Genomic DNA, 25,377 nt, shown 5'->3' with positions numbered 1-25,377 from the left:
TAGTCCGCGTGTGATTTCGTGTGTGGGAGGGGCTGATGCACATGCTCTCTCCAGGGAGGGATCCTGCCTCCAAATCCCAGGGAAGCTGCATACGGCTGGCATGTCACAGCTGCTGGAGTCGGGGGCTCGAGCCCCAGCTCAGACTGATGCGCACTGGTCTCAGAAAGCCCGCGAACAGTGCCCGCCTAGCCTTCACTGTGCACTCCACCTACCACCGAACCACCCACCTTCCCCAGACATAACCATGAAAACACCTTCGAAAGAAATGAATTAGTGTGTGAAAGGCATGGATGGATTTTATTTATTACCCTATATCTACAATTTAATTTGAGGTAAAATATAAGCAACACATAAAAATGCCTATTTCTGCTACCATGTAATATAATTCTCCATCGTGAATATTGTGATAAAGCTAATGAAAACTCTATGCCATCACGTACTCTAGCTTCTCATAGCTGGTATTTTACAACTCTCATTGTCTGTGAAATCCAACCCACGTAAGATCCTCCCACAAATGGCGCAGAATATCAGGGGGGGCACGTCCTTAGCTTATCGGCCCCTCACTCCCCACACCGGAGCCTCAAAGTTACAAGTAGAGTTCTAAAATAACGAAGGCGCTGAAAAGCCCTACAGTCTGATCCGAGCTGGAAGTGTTCCAGAGAAACCCACACCACAACAGGTTATATGATCGCGAGGCTTCAGCGTCTGTCCCTGGGCTGGCCCAAGCGCTCATACCTGACCTTACACTTCTGGTGCGTCACGCCTTTGATCCAGGTGCCAAATCTCAGTAGAAGAGGTTCCTGTACTTCGTCTCTAGGCCACACGCCGACATGCTAACCTCACTGGCTTGTTAGGTGATCCAGACGGTGGTGTTTTAATTATGATAAAAAACATATGAACCATGATAGACAGCTTAGGAAAAGGTTTAGTCAAATATACAGATACTAACTGTCCACTCAGTCGTCAAAGAGAGCCGTGAACAAAAGGATCATTTAAATGATTTTTCAAATAGAAAAACTAAAAGGACTGAACTATATCACAGGTGTTTCTTCACTGCAGGAGCTGAGATGTTCCAGTAGGAGAGATCTTCGCTTGATTGGAAAATAAACACCATAGCTGAAGGCTCTGTTGATACGTAAAAAATCTGATGAGATTCATCCCTGTCATTTTCCCTGTCATTTTTCCAGCATTGCTGTAAAATCCTTATAATACATTCCAAAGTAAACCAGCCATTCCAAATCTACAGTCACTCTGCTCTTTAATTCAATTCACAGAACTGCTGAAAAAGTAGACATTTCTATCTAAAAGTAGAAAAAAAGGTTTGTATAGAAGGTATTTCTGTTATACAAGTATATTACACGGCTTGGGGCAGTAACAGGTCCGAAAAGCTCTTCTCACCCACTGATACTTTAAGCTAAAATAGGAGAGAAAACAAACAAGCAAGAAACCAGGTTATTCCGGTTACAGGAATTTAACACTGGCAAACAGCAAAACTCAATCAACACTTAAGTCCACAAACTGACATTATATGGCAAATTCCCAGACCAAAAAAAAAGGTCTTTTTAAAAAAGTGCACTGTCGGGTACAGATCAGAGCAACTACTATGAAGCTAGACCCTATAACCATCATCAACTATTCAACAGCTCGGGCTTAGCGAGGTTCGACGGCCCCAAAGCAGGAAGCAGCAGACTCCTGGTGTAGAGCTGCCTCTCCTGTTAACAACCTGGCCAAGTTCAAGGTTGTAAGTTAATTAGGCAAGATGCACAATGGATTGTGCATCTCAGCCAGACTCCGCAAATGCTGCTTTTGTCAGTGTAGTGATATGGATTCAGAGTGTATTCCAATGGAGGGGGTGAGATTTGCCCTACAGATTAGAAACAAAACATCTTCCTTTTAGCGCAAAAGTGTTTTTACATCTATGACTCACAAATATTGATCTAAGGAAAATCTCTCTGCTTGATCCTCTAACTCAAACCATCCAGTAGGGCTTACACTTGACCTCCTATGACCCAAAGGTGCGGGGCACCATTTATGGCTGAAGCAGGGAAGACACACTAGCTCCTGAACACACAGGCGAGTTCAGACGAACATTAGATGGCATCCCGGACACAGAAGCTGATTTACCCTAGGAGGGAAGAGGTCTACCACGTAGGGTCTGGTTCTTGCTTGATCTGAGAGTTTCCATCAGTCTCCTTTATTTCTACCAAGAAAAACAAAAGGGAACTGGTAAATTGCACTATGAATGCAAATCTGTATAATTATAAACCCACTCCTACCAAACTATGTACTAAAATAATTTAATAGGAATCGTAAGATACTAAAGGTAACATTTTCAGAGACAACGTTCCTCTAGCAATCAGTTCTAAATTGTGTTACTCAAGTTTTCAAAGTAACAAACACCTTATTGCTTATCTATTCAAAAATCTAGGTTAGAAAGTAGTCACTGCACTTGTTCAGGATTCATTAAGAGTCATTTGGAGAAAACGGAGCAAAAGAACCACAAGTCATCGCTAACACGACGTTTCTGGACGTAAACGACAGATCCAATTCACCCCGAGACAAAAGAAAAAAGAAAACACAACCGCAGGGTTCTAGGAGGTAGTGCGAAAACCACAATCAATCCTTTGTCCTGAGCACATTCTTAAGGAACTTCGGTGTTTGGCAGCTGGACAAATAACCCTTTTTACCTTCTGTCGCAGGAACCTCCAACTGGCTGGGCTCAGCTGATTCTGAAGAGAAACACATGAAGATTTACTCTAATACTGTTCTAAAGTCTCTCTCACTTACTTAAAGGACCTAGAGGAAGCAAGGAGAAAGCCCTCCAGACAATGTACACAAAGCACAAGTCCCAGATGCAACGGCAACCATAGCGTCTTGGGATTAAACATGACGACTCAACCAGACTCCCCCAAATCTCCTTTTTGGGCATGTGTTCAGTTACCTTACGCAAACCAAGTCTTAAATAACAATCTAAATTAACAAAGCCCTAACGTGAAAGAAAGAAGTTCCTTTTTAGGTCTTTCCCCGCCTTCCTGTGGATACCTTTTTGACAGAATAAAAGCTTTTCGTTGCTTTCAAGCGGATCACAGTAGCAGGCCTCAACGCTGGTTTCTAAGGAATGTTAAAAGTCACAATTTCCCCCTGACAAAACTGGGCTGATAACAAGCATTAGATATGAATGGCATAAAGGGGTAAAGTTAGAAAGACACGCTTGTCACTAAAAAATTACACTCTACAACATCGGCCTCCTAGTTCCTGACCTCCTTTCTGCCTGAGCGGGACCGTGGGATCAAATGGCATGTGGCCCACAGTTCTCAGTCAGGACCCAGAGCTTGAGCTTACACAGGCCTCTGAACACAGGAGCCAAGAACACGCAGTCTGACTGTGTAAATGACTTTCCCTGAAGTTATTAGCATATGTAAACAAGTGAGGCCCCACAATTTTATGTGATCCACTGTATCGCAAAAGTAGGAATATTTCTGTTTGACCCTGCTGAATTTACCTTGTATCACTGGGCCTTCTGACTCACTCTGATCAACCAACTCTGAAAAAAAAAAGCAGAATGATTTAAACAATAATTTAATGATATGCGGTTACAATGGAAAAGCATTTTTACATACATTCTCTATTTGGATGCTTCAACCTTGCCGTAACAGGCACTATTTTCCTTTTTTTTTTAAAGATTTTATTTATTTATTTGACAGAGAGATAGCACAAGTAGGCAGAGAGGCAGGCAGAGGGAGAGGGAGAAGCAGACTCCCCACTGAGCAGGGAGCCCGACGCGGGGCTCGATCCCAGGACCCCGGGATCATGACCCGAGCCAAAGGCAGACACTCAAACGACTGAGCCACCCAGGTGCCCCGGCACTATTTTCCTTATGACAAGAAGGGAACATGTATTAAGAGCTCTGGTATGTCCCGTCAGAATAACTAATTCATAGTAATTACCGGAAAGTTCTACTAAACACTACTGCACAAGGATGAGAACAAAACTGAACTTAATTTTAAACGTAAGGGAAGGGGACAGGAATGCTTAAAATACAATACTCTTTGAAACTAAAAATTACACAGAAGACAGATGCACTGGGATTAATAAAAAAAAAAAAAAATCTGAAGGAAAAAACCATCATTGGATTTCTTTAAATGACCAAGTTCCCTGGTGTGATTTAAGTAGAATGTCAGAAAGAGGATTAAAGATCTATGAAGCAGGGCCTATGTCCTCTTTCATCACTGACACTACTGGATACTAACCTATTTGGCCAAGAAAGAGAATATATTAAAAATAGAACCTATAAAAAAAGAACTCATGGTTTAGGGGTACAACCAAATGAATACATTTTATGATAAAGTGAAACCCAAAACTTGGGAGGCAGAAGAGAGAGAACAAAATCTATGACCCTGAAGAGTGAAGGCCCAAACAGGGCCAACAGCGTGAAGCAGGACAGGAGGGCAGGGGGCATCTACAGTGAGTGCCTGTAGATGGGTTTTAGAGTTAGATTAGTAATACCAACTGGAAAAGAGACTGAAGCTCTAACGGTATTGGGGAAAGAGAATTCTCACTTGTGAAAAACTTTAATAAAGTTAATAGAACGTAAGACACGTATGTATAGTATTTGCTAAAAATGCAGTTTTAAATGTTACGAACATCAGGGAATTGGAAAACCACATACATTTGTTCGTGCAACAATATTTGAGAGCCCAACCTGTGCCAGATACTGGCTTAAATATTAACAGAAGCAAGCGACATCACATTAAAAGACCTACTTGTTTCAGCACAGCAATTACACAATAATAGTAAAGGAACTGCAGTAATATTATCAAATTCAGATCGTACTTCTTGAGCACATAAAGTACGGCTCTACGTTAGGGGTCAACAAACTTTTTCATAAAGAGCTAGTTAGTGCATATCTCAGTCTCTGCAGGTCACAACGGTCTCTTGCAGCTTCCCAACTCTGCCATAAGCAAAGAGGCCAGGAAATGTTCTAATAATACTTTATTTACAAACACAGGCAGGAACTCACTAATCCCTGTTTAAGATGTTTGACACCAAAGGAGTTATTTAAACTGCTCGAAGACTCTCAAAATGGGCACTAATATCACCATTTTATGAACGAATAAACTGAGATTTAAAAGGCTAAGCAACGAACCCCATTTTACACGTAGAAAAGTGCCTGGTGCCTTGACCCTGAGGCTACACCACCAGCTCTGCCAGGTTACTGCGGGAGGGGGGGTAAAACACTACATTCTGTGAGCAAAGGCACATGCACACAGTCTCTCCCACCCCAGAAAAGAAGAAAGGAAAAGACTTCATGAAATTTACTCACGGTTATTAATCACAAGTCCTGGAAATGGTCTAAAGGGAGAAACAAATTATGTAACAGTTTATTTTTGTTCTACAAAATTTACATGTATATTCAGTTTAACTAATATTTAACTCAAGTCACTTACATGTTAGAATGAGCAATGTTACCCAACTACGTTTCAATCTTACACTTTTTAATCTTTGAATAGATAGACATATAACTACTACACACCATCATTAGATAAGGCCACACTAAAGATGGTGAAAACAACAGAAACCAAGAAAAAAAGAATACAGTAATTTCAGTGACATAATCTAATGGAAGCAAGCTTTTATCCAGACCCCTGGGGAAGAGCATGGACCATGGACACGGGTTAAGTGGGACAAAAATGGGATTTTTAGGGAAAGGGTACTGGGAGAAGATAAGCGGATGACAAAGCCTTGGGAGGTTACCACATGGGCTATTTCCAAGAGCCAGTCCTAAGTGATTGGTACTAGAAACAGTGGGAATTTAACAATGAACCGACTGGGAAGATTTAGTGATGGCAAAGTTTTGGGGAGCTGGAAAGGGTGAAGATGACATGGACTCTTGCTTAGGTAGATGGAAAAGAGGACGTCTGCGGAACACCTACTGGACGAACACGTATTAATGTGATCTCACGATGCTGTTAGAGTGTAGGTATAATCATCATTCCTGCTCTGTGGATAAGGAGCCCATTCTCAAAGGTGACAACTACACTTTTATGGCACAGACAAGGAGACAGAATGACCTGACTTGGGATCAGATCCCTGTCTGACTTGAGCCTGGGATGACGTTCCTAAGACACAGGCTGGCCAACTGTTTTCTGTAGTGGGTCAGCCAGTAAATATTTTCGGCTTTGCAGATCATACTGTCTCTGTCCCAACTGCCCCGTTTCACCCCTGTAAGCTGAAAGCTGCAGTAGACGCTATGTACTGCCAACTGTATGTAACTGTGTTTTAATAAGGCTTTATAAAAACAGGCAACAGGCTGGGTCTGGTCCATGGGCAAAGGTTCACTAAGCCCTTGCCTTAAAAACAGGAGAATTAAGAGTCAGCTCAGGGAGAAGAGAATCTCACAGTAGAAGAACTCAAGTATTTTATGTGTTATACGGAAAATTTGATTCTATTATTACCTAGGACTACATTCTGGAAGATGACTTAGCCTCATGATGGACAGAGTCATTCTTACGAACAAGCTGGGAAGGCTCACTTACCTAATGACAGTGAATTTAATGAACTCAGCAGAATCTAAGATCCTCCTCATGGAGCTGATTTCCAGGTAACTGGGGGCTTTGAATGACACTCCGGGGGGCATGCCGTCAACCACCACACAGCCAGGGTTAATTGTGATTTTCCTGTAGGGAACTTTCACAGGGAAACCCATACCAATAGCTTCACCTAGGACAAGACAAACAGCATAAAAGCACAGGTCAACCTATCATCTCCGAAGTGGTTAGAAAGCACACGAGCAACATTAAGGACAGTCCCCGCAGTTAATGATAGTCAACGTACACGTCAAACAACCTTACCTCCGAACCTCAGTTCTACTCGCTTTGATGGCGACCATCATCGAGAGTTTAACACAGCTAAGGTTTCCTTAGGAAAAAACTTTAGAGAAACCCGAACACCTGCATTTCTTTTTCTTTTTTTTTTTTTAAGATTTTAATTTATTTGACAGAGACACAGCGAGAGAGGGAACACAAGCAGGGGGAGTGGGAGAGGGAGAAGCAGGCTTCCCGCCGAGCAGGGAGCCCGATGCGGGGCTCGATCCCAGGACCCTGGGTTCATGACCTGAGCCGAAGGCAGACGCTTAACGACTGAGCCACCCAGGCGCCCTGAACACCTGCATTTCAACTTCATTTCATTTTATACAGAAGACAACAGCTATCCGAGCATAATCTACCATTCAGCTCTCACTGGAAGGAAATGTCCTAGCTTATTGCAACAGCACTATGCAAATGCGAAACTCACCAAATTTCCGACTGAAGAGGTCATTCACTTGCTCTCTGAGCTGTCTCGCTTTTTCAACTTTTGACAGCCTTTCGTTATCGTCATCTAGAAAAGGCAAGAGGACGGTCATAGCTAAATAATGCAATTTTAATTCCAGGTCAATTTTTAGGTGCTCTGAGTGAACTCGCTTCATGTCTTGGGAAGATTTAAGTATTTTACACTAATCAAGATTGAAATGACTTAACCAAGTGATTTGACTCTAACAACAAACTGAAAACGCGATGCCTCTGTGCCCATTACAAGGAGCTCCGCCGGCTCTTTTGTACAGATTTCCTCAACAAGGCACTAGGTACTAGCTCACTCTGCGTCTGGTAACTGCCTAGAGCTTTCTGGGAAGGAACCGACGAGGTCATGTGTTTGGTGAGCGCTCTCTGCAGGGCGGACAGGGGCACAGCATGGCACAGAGCGAGTCCCGGGAACCCCAGTCAGTCGAGTGAAAATCCGAACACGGAAAACCCCACAAGCGAGAGAAAGGCAGAGAAATCGTACCTGGAATCGTCACCTGAATGATGTTAAGATCTTCAACACCTGATGCAGTAGTATTAACGTTGGGCGATGAATTTATTTTTCCTTAAAATGGAAACTTCAGATTAGAACACACACAAAATGTAATTAAACCAGCTCTATTGATGCGCTTAAAATTCAGACTACGTATTTAACCCAATTCTGTGTAAGGGTTGGTCCATCTGATGGTATACTTTGTCATTCTGGGGGAATTAAGCTTCCTGAAAGACTGCTCCCCACCCCCCCACCCCCGCCCCACACTCTTTTCTCTTTCTCACTGTGCTCAGTACAGCAGCAGACATACAAAGATTCTCATTTATTAAATAAACTCAAAATTGTAAATCAGTCAAAACCACAATCTTTAATGAGCGTTCTTGGTTTTAACTCAGTAGCTGTTCTTTCAACAATTCCTTTAAAATTACTGCTGCAACGTAAGTTTCCCACAGCACACGTTCTATAACAAGGACACTCACTCGGAGGGCTCTTCGAGGAGGAGGTGCTCTCCTTAATTGCGGTCTCAAACATTTCAGGCCTGAAAAACAGGAAGGGAGAAAAAAACATTGTGTGCTAATAATCCCATAGTAAAACGTTAAAATTAAACAAAGATTTAAAAGAACCATTTACTTTCTGTACATATACATTCAATTCTTAGTAATGGAAGAACAGAAAGAACATGTCCCTCGTCTAAAGAAACATATACAAAAACCCCAATCCTAATCATGATCACAACACCAACCCAGGTCCGTCTAGCTTCAATTAGTTTCTCTTTCCCATGGTTTCCACCATATATCCTGGAAGGATCCAGTGCTAGACTTGAGAATGGAAACAGGGAACACGCTGTACGCGGGCAGCATGGAAACAGGACAAGCTCGTGAAAACTTAAGTGCAAGTCTTTCTCTAGGAAGACGCAGAAGCAGAGGCCTTAGCTACCTGCTGCCAGCCCCCTGCAGCCCTCTGCAGCCCCGGCCAGTACAGAAGGTGGCCGATGTGGTCGGCAGCGTCAGCTTGAGCACCTGACAATACCGCTGTGACTCAGAAGCAAGCGTTAATAAATGACACCTAAAATTCACTTCCATTAAGTTCAAATAATTCTTGAACATCAACATATATTTTTAACTTCTGATTATTCCCATCCACTTCAATTGTGTTGGCCTAATTCATAGACCTCCAAAGCCAACAGAAATTTAAAATATTCTGGGGACGCCTGGTGGGCTCAGTTGGAAGAGCATCCGACTCTTGATCTCGAGGTCATGAGTTCAAGTCCCACAGTGGGTGTAGAGATTACTAAAAAAAATAAATAAACTTAAAGAAAGAAAGAAAAAATATTCTGTAAGCTGGAGAAATCACAGGGCTTTACAAAACTGAACAACTGCTTAGACCCCAGCAGCAGCAACCACTTCACAGTAAGACAGTGTGGTACACTGAACAAAATCAAGCTGTCATCCCTCAGACAAGCTACAGCCCTCCTTCCCTCTGATAACCAGTTACGAAACACTTAACAGATCTACAAAAGTAGCTTAAAGAGCCTTCTTTTCTGCCTCCTAGAGCTAATGAGGTCTTGATACAAAGGTGAACCCAAGCACCAATCTGCCCGCGTCAGAGCACTGCCGCCGCTCGGCGAGCCTCCTTTCAGCTTACTGCCCTTACTTTTTAATGATGAACTTAATCTTGGCCTTGTTTCTGAGTATCTTCTCCAGCCTTGGAATGCCAAAGGTGGACGGCCGCCGGAACGGCACGCCCTCGGGCAGGCCCTCCACATAGAAGTCTTCTGGGAAAGATTCAAATAATGCAAACGGTACTTTCACAGCTTGCTTCAGGCCAAGGGCTTCGCCTGTAAAACACACACAGACGTTTCTATTCTTTCTCATGTTCGTCACTTTTCAAAACTCAACCTTTGTAAAAAAAGAAAAAAAATCCTTTCTAAATTACATTTTGCAGCTACTAAAATTATATATATATTTTTGAAAAATCTTATTACTTTCAATTTTAGAAAAACGTGTTCAATTCTGCAGTGCTCAGAAAAGTGGGAGAAATGATGGCATCCATGCTCGCAAAACACATGCACTTCCCATGACGGTAACATTTCAACGCTGCACATTTTATTCTGCACACATTCTTAGACTACGTGAAAAAGGCTACCACACATTTTAGCACTAATATTTCAAAATAAACTTACCGCATTTTTCATTGAAAAGATTCTCAACTTTCTGTTTTAGGTCCGTGATTTTGGCATTCCAGGCCTCTGCAAGTGAAACACAAGACAGTTAGTAGCAATACTTCGCAAAATACATCTATGCCCAGCAGTTTCTTATTTTATTGTGCATCTTTAAGAAGTACAAAAAAGGGCGCCTGGGTGGCTCAGTTGGTTAAGTGACTGCCTTTGGCTCAGGTCATGATCCTGGAGTCCCGGGATCGAGTCCCACATCAGGCTCCCTGCTCAGTGGGGAGTCTGCTTCTCCCTCTGACCCTCCTCCCTCTCATTCTCTCTCTCTCAAATAAATAAATAAAATCTTAAAAAAAAAAAAAGAGAGAGAAGTACAAAAAAAATACACAGGTTTTTAGCACAGTCATGTCTTGGCAACTACTCTAATCCTACATTATTAAACGGTTTCACTGTATTACTAATACACTGGCAACAAATGACAGAGGCTAAAAATAAAAAACAAACGAAAACCAAGAAACCTCCCAAAAAATGACAGCACGTTCTATGTGCCAGGTATGGTTCTACCCTTTAACTTAGTACTTGCAATCCTCATCATAACCCCACGAGGCAGGAAGTAGTATTATCCCCACTTTACAAATCCAGAAACTGAGGCACCGAGGGGTTAAGTAGCCATTATAGTACCTTTAATAGCTCATATATACCAACTTACCAAATAAAAAACAATTCACCTAGAAAAATAAAGTGTATTGGTTCCTTTTATTTAAAATGATGAAATTAAGAAAAAAAGAATTCATATTTACCAAAGGAAAACTCTCTCCCTCGAGGCTTGAAGGGAACATTAGAACCATTAGTCTGGGTAGGGGTTCTAACCGCGGAGGTTTGAGGGTTGCTGTTATTAGGGCCTAAAGAAGAATTAAAAGGAAAAAATCATAATCAATACATGCACCTCATCATGTTTAAGCACTGCTTGTGATGCCCCTGGAAAACCACGTTAAGTTCAAACAGTACATAAGCACTACCAATGCAAATGGGCACCGAGGCCCCTGCTACAGCCTCCATCCATTTTTCTACTTCCGTCCCTACCTTCGGCCATTTTCATCCCAAACAGAATTAGCTTTCTGGAAGATCTGACAAATTTTCAACTCACTTAATGCTTCAACGCACCCTTTTGGAGCCATCTAATTTTGGGGTAGCTACGTTTGCTTATGCGTTTTTCTTTCAACCCATGAACATAATCCAACTTCAGATACTATCCCCACTCTGAAGCCTTCCTTTGGATTCTCTAGCTGACTCTGGACACATCCTTCCTTTGAATTCTTAGTACAAATGAGAAACAGTGTTATAGGAAACTGGTTGTTCTTCCATTGAATGAAAAGGACTATTAGTTTAAGTTATTCTTTTTTTTTTTTTTTTTTTAAAGATTTTATTTATTTATTTGAGAGAGAGAAAGCATGAGAGGGGGGAGGGTCAGAGGGAGAAGCAGACTCCCTGCCGAGCAGGGAGCCCGATGCGGGACTCGATCCTGGGACTCCAGGATCATGACCTGAGCTGAAGGCAGTCGCTTAACCAACTGAGCCACCCAGGCACCCTAGTTTAAGTTATTCTTATAAAACCAGGACCTGACTCTTCTTTATGTAGGTCACCTAATGCTTAAATAGTGAGTTTATTTAAATCTGAAGCCAGCCAGCAATCTTTAAGAACAAAAGAGCCAAAATAATGGGAAAAAGAAAGAAATTAAGGTTCCTCAGATTTCTTTAGAAAATAACCAACACTCTAAAGATACATCTTCCAACGCCGAATTTCCCAATTTGCAGAGTATCTGTAGACTCTGGGCTTTCAGGGCGCCTGGGTGGCTCAGTCGGTTAAGCGTCTGATCTTGATTTCGGCTCAGGTCATGATCTCAGGGTCCTAGGACAGAGCCCTGCATCTGGCTCGTGCTCAGCACGGGGTCGGCTTGTCCTCCTCCCTCTGCACCTCCCCCCACTCAAGCGCGTGCGTGCTCTTTCTCTAAAACAAATACATAAAATCTTAAACAAATGAAATAAATGTCAAGAACCAACATTCTACTCTTTAATTATTTCAAAACTCCTGAATAAAACAACACCTTTCTTAAGATGGCATAGTGAGGAAAGCAAACTAGCAGCCTGGGCTAGCTGGCGGGTATAATCGGGAACAGCAATCAGTCCAGCCCGTCACCAGAGCCCTGCACAGGGTTACTAAGCCAGCTCACACCTCTGCTTAGGCTCCGTACTCATGAGGCAAGCCTTCGATAACAGGGTGAGACGGGAAGGAACTTGGGAGCAGCAGACAGAATGGACTTGACTGAAATATCTAGTTCTTAGTCTACATTAATAAAGCAGCATTCAGGTTTACAGTTAAGTGAAATAGCACCACACACCCACTGGAAAAGCTAAATTTAAAACAATGACAAATGCCGAGGACGGGGAGGATGGGTGGCAACTGGAAGGCATCCACTGCTGGCAGGAGTGTAAAATGACAAAACCACTTCGGAAGACTGTTCGGCAGTCTCGCAGAACGTGAACAGCTCCACGACTGTGCTTCTAAATACCTCAAGAGGAGAACATATGCTGCACTTTGTACACAAATGTTCGCAGGATCGTTTTTAGACAAGGCTGGAAACAAACCCAAATGTCCACTGACAAATGTATAAACAAAATGTGGTGAAGCCACACCATGGAGGAATACTCCACAATAAAAAGGGGATACTGAAATATGCCACGAGTGTTAAATCAAAAAGCATTATGCTGAGAAAAAGAAGCAAGCCATAAAGAGTAGAGCCAGTAGGATTCCATTTATATGAAATTCCAGAACAGGCAAAAGCATTCCGTGGTGACGAAAAAGCAGACCGGGTGAGGGGTGGAGAGCACTGGGTGGCTCGGTCATTGGGCATCTGCCTTCAGCTCAGGTCACGATCCTAGGGTCCTGGGATCCAGCCCCCCGTCAGGCTCCCTGCTTGGCAGGAAGTCTGCTTCTCCCTCTCCCACTCCCCCTGCTTGTGTTCCCACTCTCGCTATCTCTGCCTGTCAAATAAATAAATAAAACTTAAAAAAAAAAAAAAAAAGCAGACTGGGGTTGCCCGTGGGCCCGGCTACTGTGGCCTGCGGGGAGCAGGGCAGGGTGATAGAGATGTTTCAAAAATTGACTAAAGTGGTGGCACCAACATTTTCCAAAACTCAAACCCTACAACCGCAATGGGTACATTTTACTGTGTATAAATTATATACATTTATTTTTTAAAGTAAAACAATTCCAAACAAGCATGACGTATAATTTAAAACAGAGTATTAGTACGGTGCAAGCAAAATACCTCCCCCCACCACTAAATTGCCAAAAAGTTCCTGGACATGGACACAGCTTTTACTACATACATCACCTTAAAATACTAATGACTACTTTATGGTATTTTAACAAATATTACTTAAATTCAGAGTCCTTTATAGACTTGGTGAAGCAACAGAAAGTTATCGTGGGACAAGGACCTCTATGGCATGGGGAACGTAATATAAACCTATTCTCTGTTAATCTGAAGGTCAAAACCATTTTATCACCAAGCCATCACCGACCTTAGTCCTCTCCTTTTGAATTAGAAACCAGAAGTATAGTGTGCGAAGTGAGGGTCTAATACTTGGATAGTATTTCTTTCAATTTAGAAACAATGGGCATTTTTTTTTAAGATTTTAATTATTTGTCAGAGAGAGAGAGAGACACACACACATAAGCGGGTGAGCGGCAGGCAGAGGGAGAAGCAGGCTCCCCGCTGAGCAGGGAGCCTGATGTGGGGCTCGATCCCAGGACCCCGGGATCATGACCAGAGCCGAAGGCAGATGCTTAACCAAATGAACCACCCACGTGTCCCGAAACAATGGGTTTCTAAGCTGGTATGTATAATAAATGGGTTTATTACCCAACCTAAAGAGCATCCCATTCCTATCTTGTCTCCCTTGCTGATTCTACTGCAAAGCAAGAAAAGTATCAGCATTTACACGAGAGCATTCTAGATAATATTTATTTGTATTTAATAATCAAACCCTCAAAAAATAAATGGAGATTAAAAACTTATGTCCATACAAAAACTTTTTTATTTATTTTTTTTTAAAGATTTTTTATTTATTTATTTGACAGAGACACAGCGAGAGTGGGAACACAAGCAGGGGGAGTGGGAGAGGGAGAAGCAGGCTTCCCGCCGAGCACGGAGCCCAATCCCAGGACCCTGGGATCATGACCTGAGCCGAAGGCAGACGCTTAACGACTGAGCCACCCAGGCGCCCCAAATCTTTTTTTTTTTTAAAGATTTTTTATTTATGGGGTGCCTGGGTGGCTCCCCCTTCGGCTCTGGTCATGATTCCGGGGTCCTGGGATCGAGCCCCACATCAGGCTCCCTGCTCAGCGGGGAGCCTGCTTCTCCCTCTGCCTGCCGCTCACCCGCTTATGTGTGTGTCTCTCTCTCTCTGACAAATAATTAAAATCTTATAAAAAAATGCCCATTGTTTCTAAATTGAAAGAAATAAAGATTTTATTTATTTATTTATTTTGACATAGAGAGAGGGAACACAAGCAGGGGAGTGGGAGAGGGAGAGGGGGAAGCAGGCTTCCTGCCGAGCAGGGAGCCCGACGCGGGGCTCGATCCCAGGACCCTGGGATCATGGCCTGAGCTGAAGGCAGACGCTTACTGACTGAGCCCCCCAGGCGCCCCTATACAAAAACTTCTATGTGAATGCTCATAGTAACATTCTTTTTTTTTTTTTTTAAGATTTTATTTATTTATTTGACAGAGAAAGACAGCGAGAGAGGGAACACAAGGAGGGGGAGTGGGAGAGGGAGAAGCAGGCTTCCTGCCAAGCAGGGAGCCCGATGCGGGGCTCGATCCCAGAACCCTGGGATCATGACCTGAGCCGAAGGCAGACGCTTAACAACTGAGCCACCCAGGCGCCCCATAACATTATTCTTAATACCCCAAACCAGAAACATCCCCAATGTCCATCTGATAAATGGATAAACAAAATGTGGTACATGGATAAACAGTATGTGGTACATAAACCAATGTGGTATTAGGCACCAAGAAAAAGAAATGGACACCTATTAGGATGGATATTATCTAAAAAATAAGAAACAGAAGGGGTGCCTGGGTGGCTCAGGCGGTTAAGCGTCTTTGGCTCAGGTCATGATCTCGGGGTCCTGAGATCGAGCCCCAGCATGATCGGGGCATCTGCTTCTCCCTCTCTCTTTGCCCCTCCCGCTCCCCCTGCTCATGCTCGCTTGCTTGCTCTCTCAAATAAATTAAATCTTTAAAAAATAAGAAACAGAAAATAAAAAGTGGTGGCAAGTATGTGGAGAAACTCAAACACTTGGTGCGCTGCTGTCGAACACGGAGCTGTGGTGGAGAAAGGTGTAGCAGTTACTTAAATGAAGGGGATTCAGTGTTGACCGGGCAGTTTTGACAGGGGAAGAGGACAATGTTCAAGAGACGGATGGTGGTGATGGTCGTGACAGTTGCATAACAATGTGAACGCACTTAATGCACAGAACTGTACATTTAAAAAATGTAGACCATTAGAAGGGTCAATCTTTGTTATATATATTTAACCACAAATCTTAAAAAGTGGACAGAGGGGAAGGACTGCAGTACTGGGACAAGCTACAAGCCAGATGAACCTGGAAAACATTCCGCCAAGTGAAAGAAGCCAGTCACAAAGGATCACCCACTGTCCGTCCACTTACATGAAATGTAGAAAATAGGCTTATCCAGAGACAAAAAAGTATATGAGTGGTTCCCAGGGGCTGCAGGGAAGGGGAGATGGGGAGCAACTGCTATATGTATGGGGGCTTTTTCCTGGGTGATGAAAAGGTTCTGGAGTTCGACTGGTCTGACGGTTGCACAACCTTATGAATATACTGAATTGTGTATTTTAAGCAGTGAATTAAAAAAAATAAAATGGTGAAATTTATGTGAAGTATATCTCAATTTAAAAAACAGCATATGAGTTAAGTACCATTCTTATTACCGTTTTACAGATGTACTAACTGAAGAAGAGACTTTCAGTAATCTGCCTAAATGACGAATGATGGAGCCCAGACTTAAAAACCCAAACATGTCAGCACCAGAGCCTGTGCATTATTTTGTTTTAAATTCTCCCCGCCCAGCCAAGAGACCTGAGAATCAATCTGCTAGGGAATTCTAGAATGCTTCCTGCTTCTGCAGACAATGGGTCCAGGCAGGTCTGGTACTCCATCTCCCCTATGTCTTGCCTTCTATGTACATCTGAACCTGGAGCTCAGTTGGTCTTCTTGTATCCATGAAAGAAAGGACAAGAGGAAACCCAGAGGCAGTCTCATAATTTTTGAGCTACTAAAGGGTAACTTACCTTCAGAATTTCTTTTATGTAGAAAAACAGGCATCTCCCTCTTTGTAAAACCAGTTGTTTACAACAGAATACAATTCTAATTTCTACCTGGTAACCTTACTTCTATAGACCCAATCACATTAACATATTACATGAACCCTTCGTTTCTCTATTTTCCTAACATCTAGTTGATAACTAAGAGTTTACTTATACTTATTTTTTTAAGTAGGCTCCACACCCAACATGGGACTTGAACTCACGACCCTGAGATGAAGAGTAAGCCTATTTTCAGAGTTGTGGGATCAGGCTCCACATCGGATCTGCACTGGGTATGGTCTGCTTAAGATTCTCAGATTCTCTCTCCCTCCCTCACCAACGCCCAAAAGGCGGGGGAAGGAGGGGCCTGGGGTGTGTGGGGTGTGGTGTGTGTGTGTGTGTGTGTGTGTGTGTGGTGTGTGTGCGTGCACGCGCGCACACGCCTGGGTGACTCAGTTGGTCAAGCGTCCAAATCTTGATCTCAGCGTTCTGAGTTCAAGCCCTACACTGGGCATGGAGCCTGCTTGGGATTCTCTCTCTCCCTCTGTGCCCCCCACTCAAAAAAAAGGAGAAAAGGAGAGAAAAGAATCCCACATGTTCCTCTCTGCAACCTTACTTTATTGCAGGCAATAAAAGCATTTGATCTTCTTGCAAGATTACAATGTGCTCTAGGAACTATTACAATAGTAGACTATTGTGAAAATTTCAATCAGAACGATTCAGAAATTTAGCTTTATCACAGGTAGCTCTCTTCATGGGCAAGCCCGGTTTTGTAAAAATTCATTTGCATAAAAACAAACAGTAAACTGAAGAATTAATGGATATACTTAGTGAACTGGAGAATCATCAGAAACCTGCCCCAGAGTGGCCTTACCTTCCACAGTGACCTCAATTTCAGGAACTTTTGAATTACTCCCAGGGCTCCGTGGTCTTTTGGGCGACTGCAAGGCTATAAAGTAAGCACATGATCACTTTTGCATATTGGGGGGGGGACCAGAAGGGGATGCTTTATAAAAGCAGATTATTAAAATTCATATAGTTTGGATCTTTGCAAAGAAACCTGAAGAAGTAAACTGGTAATGTAATCCTCTACCTGAGTCTCCACAAAACTGTGGAAACACGAATGAAGGAGGATGACAAGCAGGAAATTTTCAATGAAATGTTTTTAAAGGGGAGGGGGGAGTCCATTACATAAAAAGCAAAGAAACAAACTGAAAGCCCCCAAGAGACGCTAGCGCATGATTCAGTGTGACTTAGGTAATGTCAATAAAGAATGTTTTACTGCACGGAAGTATATAACAGAGTATGTATGATCTCTTACCTTTAGTGTTTATTTTACTAGCCATTCCAGGAGGCAGGTAGGAAATAACTAGTTCAGGTCTAGAGAGAAAACCAAGAAATATTAGAATAGCCAGCATACTACTGGTCTTCACAGCTAGTAAACATTATCACGACCAGTGACTTTTTTTTTTTTTTTATAAAGGCCATCATTCTGTAATGTGACAGTACATTCTGTCATTATGGACAAAAACAACCCTCACTTTTCCCTCCCACCATGATCTGCTACGTGATTTTGTGAAGAGTAAATGACTTTTTCCGTGAAATGAAAATTAACGGACACTAATTTCCGCAAGTGTGGAAATCCTGCAGACGTATAAGTAAGACACACAAGCACGGAAACTCAGCTGCCCACGAGTGCCTCAGGAACACCGGAGCAGATACAAATCCGCGTCTTCATCCTCCATTCAATTACTAAGGAAAGCTAAGAGTCGGCACAGTGTCTGTGACCAAGCCGAACACCACCCCGGCGAGGCAGGTGTCCCCCTTCTCCTTGTACGGAAGAAGAAAATCTACACGGCTTCAAGGATAAGCCAAGGCAGGGGCCCGGGCCAGGGCTGCAGCTCAGAGCTGCGCGTTCCAACCCAGACGACAAAGCCTTAGCCGTCGCCCGCAGCTAGGAAAAACTTCAAATGGAAATAGAACTTTACTGTTCTGATTCCAAAAATGACCATATGGGCAAAACTGAACTTACTTTTTAACAACAAACTTGATTTTATTACTCCCACGGACAATCCTTTCAAGTCGTGGGATTCCAAACCAGGTAGGGCTGCGGAAGGGAATTCCTTCTGGCAAGCCTTCTACATAAAGGAACTCGGGGTTTGATTCAAACACGGGGTATGGAACTTTTACTGCCTCTGTGAGTCCAAGAGCTTGAGCTGCAAGTTAAGAGAACATAACGTATGGAAGGTAAAATGTTATGGACATTCTTTTTTAAAAATTTTTCATTTTATCAAGGTATAGCTAACATAAAAACATTACATTAGTTTCAGGCATAATGATTTGGTATTTGTACAAACTGCAAAAGGATCACCACAGTAAGTCGCGCTAACATCCGGGCATTCTCAAATGTGTTATGCAAAGACGCCCTACCATCTAGCAATCTCCACTCAGTATTTTTTTTTAAGGGGAGTCTCCCACTCAATTATTGGAAGCATTTTGCATAGTATATTGTGCAAAACTGAAGAATGGGCCTAAAAAATAAGTATTTTGAAAAAAGGACATTTTAACACTTCAACAAATCAAAAGGATAGTTCCATTATTAGTCAAAATGATCTCTGTGCTCTGGGCAGAAATGAACTATGGGCCACGGCACACTGACAGAGACAAGTCTGCTGTTGACAGATACAAACTGCATATGGTGCACCTATGCGGAACTTATCAAGTTAGAGAGAGCAGAGGCAGAGATGGAAGATTCCCGATCCGGGACACAAAACATTAACACCTTTTAATAATGATGGATGGGAAGGCCCCGGGGGTACTGCTATCGCTCCCACTCCTTACTTCCTTCTCCATGACAGACACACCCAATCAACTGAAACACTCTTGCTGAATCAATCTCCTCAGAATCCTCCTCAAGACAGCGCTCCAGGAAACCGCTGTCAACAAATCTACGTTGAAACAAATGATGAAACCTATTTGCTGTACGTGCGGTGTTAGCCAGATTTGAAGTGCAGACAGTGGGACTGGGCCTTCCCCCAACTCCTCCCTTCCTCTCCCATTTGGACATACCAGAAAATCTAATCTGAGAGAAATAAAGTAACTTGCTCAGGTTAGGTAGCGAATTTAGTAGCAGAAATAAATGAAAACCCAGTTTCTGGGACTTTCCTTCCGTAGGTCCTGAACTGCTATAATTCATTCAGAATGCTGCCTTTCATTTAGGTTTCTAAACTAAGACATAATCACTGGGTTTTACTTACCGAATTTCAAATTAAAAATCTCTTCCACTTGCTTCCGTAGCTTGGTAATTCTGACATTCCAGTCTTCTTTGACTAGAAAGCAAAAATAAATGTAACTAACAACATTCCTTCTTGGTGCTGTCACAAAATTAGGTTGGATGTCGTTCTTCCTGGTTATGTTCTTTTTTAGAAGAGTCAGATCCATCTGACATACTACACTGTATTAGTTTCAGGTGTACAGTCCAGTGATGCTCTGAATTTGATTTTGTTTAGAAACAAAACCTCTGGGTCTTAAGGAAAAGAAGGATTCCCTGCACCTGTCAAACATGAGAACTTCAGGAAGACAGAATTCAAATTTCAGTTCACACTGTAAATAAAGAACTTGTTCCTAAGAATGCTCTAAATGAGTGGTTTTCGAGGGCTCTTCCTTGGAGGAGCACCACAGGATCCTGTCAGGGCAGGGAAAAACAGCTGTGCAAGGGCCCGGGCACCCCACGCCTTCACAGAACAGCTTTGATTGTATCTGCTTTCTGTACAGGCATTCCTTGTCTTATCAAACCGATGTGTGGCTAGAAATCCACAGAAAGCAAAATTTCAGTATTTGCAGAAACACACGGGAGAGATACATACTAAAGGGATTATGGAGATGTGACTTGACACTCCTCTCATCTATATTCTGGCTTATTTCCTTCCCCTTATTCACAAGACAACAACCATCCCCTTGTAAATAAAGGGAAAATAAGCCATTGCAGAAGGCACGTAGGATGTCACTTACTTAACAGACACTCAGGGCTTGTTTGGTGGAGCTGTGGATGGAGAGAAGCAATGGAGGGTGATGATGGGAGGGGCTGGACAAAGAGAGGAGACGAGAGAGCAAGCAAGAGAGAGAAAGAGAGAGCAAGAAAGAGGGTAGGGTAGAGCACAGGGATCGCATTCAGGGTGGAAGTCATCTGTGTCTGTGGACAGAGGCAGTGGGAAATGCTGGGAAAGTTCTGGAAATAATGCTAAAGGTCAGTGGCCTGGGAAAATCTCGTAATACACTTTACTTTTACTGTAGAAGTACTTTAAAACTCTTACTTTAAAAGAAAACCTACCATCTCAAGGGTTTCATATGGTGTGGCTCAACCGTTCAGCCAGAGGAAGAAGTCTGGTACAAACCAAAAACCATTACTAAAAAACATCGCGACTCTTCTTCTCCAAGGTCAAGAGCTTCTGTTCACTGGTCCAGTTTCTGCCTCACCCTACACCTCCTCTGCTGGTAAAGATCTCTGCACTACTCCTCCTGGGAAGCAAGTAACCCTCCCTGTTCTGCCCCTTCAAAGCTCAATCATCTGGTTAACTCCAGGAATTTCTCACATGTGACACATGTGTATCTGTTACAAAATTGAGGGCAAAGTGCCCCCCCAGTGTGTTCAAGCATACATCTTTTATCAAATCTCATGTCACGCCAAGAATTAAGTAGACCTTTCTAATGGCGTAACTAACTCTTGTCACGCAGTCTGACTTGAATTGGCCCAGCAAAAAACGGATGCCTGGTTTACTGGCAGACCAGATGAACATTTTTGCTGGAATGAAGAATGACAACTTTAATTCTTGCCAAGGTCTCCTACGAATGGTGGAAGGCTAAGTATCGTTAATGATTCAGAGCACTGAGACTTTTCTTTTGAGGACAGGCTTTTCAAGTATCTATGCTAGAGGACAAGAGATCAAGTCCAGCTGACAACGGGGGCCCTCAACGTGCTGGGTACAGCTTTACCATTCTCACGTTTGCAGTCACTATCAGAATTATTAACCAGCAATCACATTAATCACAACCTGGAATTTGCTGTCTCTCTTGAGAAATGAAGACTTGAACAGAGACTTTTATCATAGTCACACTCATCCAGGTTAACCCAGTTCTACCTTCAGGAATATTTCTCTTTCCATTACTTCCCTCAGCAAAGTCTATGTCATCCCCAATCTTCCATTCGTCACCAATACTCTGTTTCTTTGCCTAACTCAAAAGCATGCTGAGGAGGTTGCTGTGGCGGTTCTGATGCTCACTGATCACACCATCTCCCCAGCAGGATTCCTGGCAGAGGAGAATTCGGTTTCCCTTGTATGGTGTTTCTCAACCATTTCGCATGCCACTACAAACGACTTTACAATCTCTCCAGCATCCTGGCTGACCTCCGTCGGCTGCCCGCAGGTACCCTCAGTGCTGAACGGTCAGTATTTAGTACAGACATCTTGTATACCATTTTGCCGCAGTATTTGTAAGAACAACGAACCGTGTGAATTCAGAAACGCCCCCTAGTCCTTGGCAACAGAAGTCTGTTACGCTGTAGAAGATATGCAAGCTGTGGTCACTTTTTCTGCCACTATGCACAGTAAACAAAAAGATGGCAAAGAAATAAAGGCAGACTTACAGCCCAGATGAAGAAAATAAAACCATTCATTCACACAACCGAGACTGAGACCTCCAGGTTCTCTTGAGCTCTGAGGTCAGTGCAGCTGTTGGAATTGCAGTGTTTGTCATTAAGAGAACAGGGGCCGTGTGAAGAAAGATTAAGGTCTGAATCTGCGTGGTCTGCCACATGAGCCACATGTGGCAACCAAACACTTGAAATGTGCTTCACTGACGGGAGACGGACTCGAAGTGTACAATATGCAACAGTTTTACCTCATCATGTATTTATTTTGATTACAGGTTGAAACACAGATTTGGCTACCAGAATATTAAAAATGACACATTTCTACCCAACACCACTGTTCTAAATTCAAAGCCTGAGCTTTCCCAAAACTACCTGGGTGTGTACTGATACATGAAGGAGGGCCTGTATTGAGCGTCCACAAACGATTTTCGGGGGAAAGGGAGAAAAGATGAGTTCCATCACTTTAAAAGATTGTCAAATTCCTTAAAAACACTGATCTGAGCTTTTAAAAAGGAATTCACAACCATCTTACCTGGTGTATTCGTTCTTGGCTGAGTGACTTCAGTAGTACTGTGAGTCAGAAGCTCCGGTCTGTAAAAACACGGGTGAGGTGAGTAACAGAGCGTGCAGGAACGCCTGGGGCCTTCCCCACACAGCTGTGAACTGTCAGTGAGTGCCACTATGGTTCATTCCAACCTCATTTCCAGTGGGGGGGAAAAATCAGTTGGAGGACTCGATTATTTTGAAAATAGCAATTTTCACAGATTCCAGTTCGGAACTATATGTCCTCAAAGGCATTTGAAGCTCAACCGTGCAAAATAGTCGTTTCACCCGCAACAGTTCAACTGTTTCTAAAACCTCAGATGAGCTCCACCACAATACAGTCAGAAATATCTAGCTGCGTTGTCCTAAAAAGATCCCTCTCTCCCTTATACAATGAGACCCAGTGACCACACAAACACACAAGCCCCAGTGAATAAGCCAGAGCTACACATTCTACCCCTACCGCACCCTTCTATATTAAAGCCAGGCCTTCTGCACTTTCTCCCTGCCCCCAAATCACCACTATCCTTCAAACTCAAGCCAGAAGAATCCTTTTAAAATGCAAATCCAAATGATTATAATTTTTTTTGAAGTAAGCTCTACGCCCAACATGGGGCTTGAACTCGCAAACCCGAAATCAAGAGTGGCAAGCCATACCGACTGAGCCAGCCAGGCATCCCTCTAAACTCTTTTAAAAGGAATTGGCTTTAAAACCTTTTAATTACTCCACTGATAGTACAGGACCAAAGGCCTTCCTCCACATGCCCACATCTGCCTGGCTTCCCATACCCACGGGGTATCACTCCTCCCACACAGAATGGTGCAATTATGTGACCCCTTCCTCTACTTTTACTATTCCCTGTATTTGAAGCCCCTTTCCACTACTCTATGCACAGCTAACCCATCTACCTGCCACCCTCACCTTCTCCCTCAAAGCACCCAGTAACACCTTATTGCATTTATCTCTACAATAAGTCTCCCAAGACAGGGTTCCTATTGGACCCAGTTCTGTCTATCTGGTACCTGATACTAAATAAACATTCGCTCAATAAACAAACCTAACTGTAATACAACTTAATTTTAAATATGGAGATTAAGTCCAATGGAGAGGGGAACAAAAGACCCACTTGCATGAAATTAATCTCTATTAAGGAAAGCATTACATTTGTTTCTGGAGATTTTATAATCTTACCTTTTAATAACAAATTTAATTCGATTGCCCACTTGTATGATCTTCTCCAGCCTTGGGATGCCATACCATGAGGGACTTCTAAAAGGAATGTTTTCAGGTAGTCCTTCCACATAGAGGTCATTAGGATGTGCCTCAAATTTCTGGTAAGGTACAGCCTTGGCCTCCGTGCTCCCCAAGGCTTCAGCTTTACAAAGGAAAAGCAATTCAGGAGATTAACCTTCTGATGAAATCACAGTTTAGTACAATCCAAAGCAAGGTAGTGGTCAACTTTTTGAAAAGCAAACTAAACTCTGGAAACACACACATTAACTATGGAAACAGGCTCAGTACAGCAAAGGCAAGTATGAATGGCCCATGATCAAGAGGTAACTTCTGGTGGAGGGAAGTTTCTGGATTCGAAGACCATCTTAATAGCTTGAAGATCCTAGAAGAGATTTTTCAGTATCTTTGGGAAGAAATAAAAGGATAAGAGAACTGGGGTGCCTGGGTGGCTCAGCCGTTAAGCGTCTGCCTTCGGCTCAGGTCATGATCTCAGGGTCCTGGGATCAAGCCCCACATCGGGCTCCCTGCTCAGTGGGAAGCCTGCTTCTCCCTCTCCCACTCCCCCGCTTGTGTTCCCTCTCTCACTGTGTCTCTCTCTGTCAAATAAATAAATAAAATCTTAAAAAAAAAAAAAAAAAAATTAAAAAAAAGGATAAGAGAACTACCATAGCAAATAAAGAATGTAACTTAGATACTACTTTTTCAAATCCTCTGGAGACCGATTCTGCTGCACGCTGAGTGTGATAATCCTACAGCTGGCTCCCACACACACAGTTACTGCAGGCTCTATTTTTTACTTATATTGCAACCATGAGATGAATGTTCTTTACCCCTCAGAACTACATGAGTGTGGCATATTAAAAGGAAATAACTTCTGCAAAGAATGCATGGAATGGGAAATAAAAATAGCAAGCAGAGACTGGTTTAGATTAAAAGAAGCATAACAACCAATGCTAATGCAAGAGTGTTGTTTAGACCAAGATTCAAAGCAAACCTTTAAAGGTACTTTTCAGATGAATGAGGAAACTCACAGACGGACTGGCCAAGAGTGGGTACAAAGGAATGGTTAATTGTATCAGGCGTGATGACTTGGTGCTCGTGTAAGAAAATGAAAGCACTATTCACAAAAGAGCAGTGAGCACAACATAAATGATGCCGTGGCCTGTGACGTGCTTTATAATATTCCTACCAAGGGAAAAAAGAGGAAAAGATGAACAGTGTGGAAAAATCTTAATGATCACTGATTCTGAAAAATGGGTACATGGGAATGCACTGCACTGCTTTTCTAGTTCTGAATAGGTGGAGAATTAGAATTTCAAAGTGTAAACATGAAATTTCTAATCTCTGCTCTGAAACCACACTCAAACAGAGGTCTAATAAGATTCAAGGCCTTCCATCTAACTTCTTCCTAATTTCATTAGCACCAAATCTGAAGGGCCCCAGTACAGGATCTCTCTCTCTCTCTTAAAAGGTTTTACTTATTTATTTGTCAGACAGACAGAGAGACAGAGAGAGGGAACACAAGCAGGGGGAGTGGCAGGCAGAGGGAGAA

The 25,377-nt window shown here is 42.8% G+C and overlaps 1 protein-coding gene across 6 annotated transcripts in view; it reads right to left on the bottom strand.

Annotated features, from left to right (window-relative positions):
- Nucleotides 1-270: 270 nt before the first annotated feature.
- The window catches only part of GTF2I (general transcription factor IIi), a 106,855-nt gene continuing 81,748 nt past the window's right edge, over nt 271-25,377 (bottom strand). For all 6 annotated transcript variants that reach the window (XM_032431166.1, XM_032431169.1, XM_032431167.1 and 3 more), the window contains 18 exons: nt 23,784-23,967; nt 22,581-22,639; nt 19,656-19,727; nt 18,431-18,614; nt 17,720-17,778; nt 17,273-17,347; nt 10,801-10,902; nt 10,013-10,078; nt 9,484-9,667; nt 8,310-8,368; nt 7,822-7,902; nt 7,294-7,377; nt 6,537-6,720; nt 5,324-5,352; nt 3,503-3,544; nt 2,688-2,729; nt 2,125-2,200; nt 271-1,414 (listed from right to left, as the gene is read on the bottom strand). In XM_032431166.1, the coding sequence (XP_032287057.1) occupies nt 2,142-2,200; nt 2,688-2,729; nt 3,503-3,544; nt 5,324-5,352; nt 6,537-6,720; nt 7,294-7,377; nt 7,822-7,902; nt 8,310-8,368; nt 9,484-9,667; nt 10,013-10,078; nt 10,801-10,902; nt 17,273-17,347; nt 17,720-17,778; nt 18,431-18,614; nt 19,656-19,727; nt 22,581-22,639; nt 23,784-23,967 (1,565 nt within the window). In that variant the 3' untranslated portion in view covers nt 271-1,414; nt 2,125-2,141. The remainder of the gene's footprint in view (nt 1,415-2,124; nt 2,201-2,687; nt 2,730-3,502; nt 3,545-5,323; nt 5,353-6,536; nt 6,721-7,293; nt 7,378-7,821; nt 7,903-8,309; nt 8,369-9,483; nt 9,668-10,012; nt 10,079-10,800; nt 10,903-17,272; nt 17,348-17,719; nt 17,779-18,430; nt 18,615-19,655; nt 19,728-22,580; nt 22,640-23,783; nt 23,968-25,377) is intronic.

Source organism: Phoca vitulina, unplaced genomic scaffold (genome assembly GCF_004348235.1).
Source record: "Phoca vitulina isolate PV1807 unplaced genomic scaffold, GSC_HSeal_1.0 scaffold45, whole genome shotgun sequence".
Taxonomy (NCBI): domain Eukaryota; kingdom Metazoa; phylum Chordata; class Mammalia; order Carnivora; family Phocidae; genus Phoca; species Phoca vitulina.
This window is presented reverse-complemented; position numbering and strand designations above follow the sequence as displayed.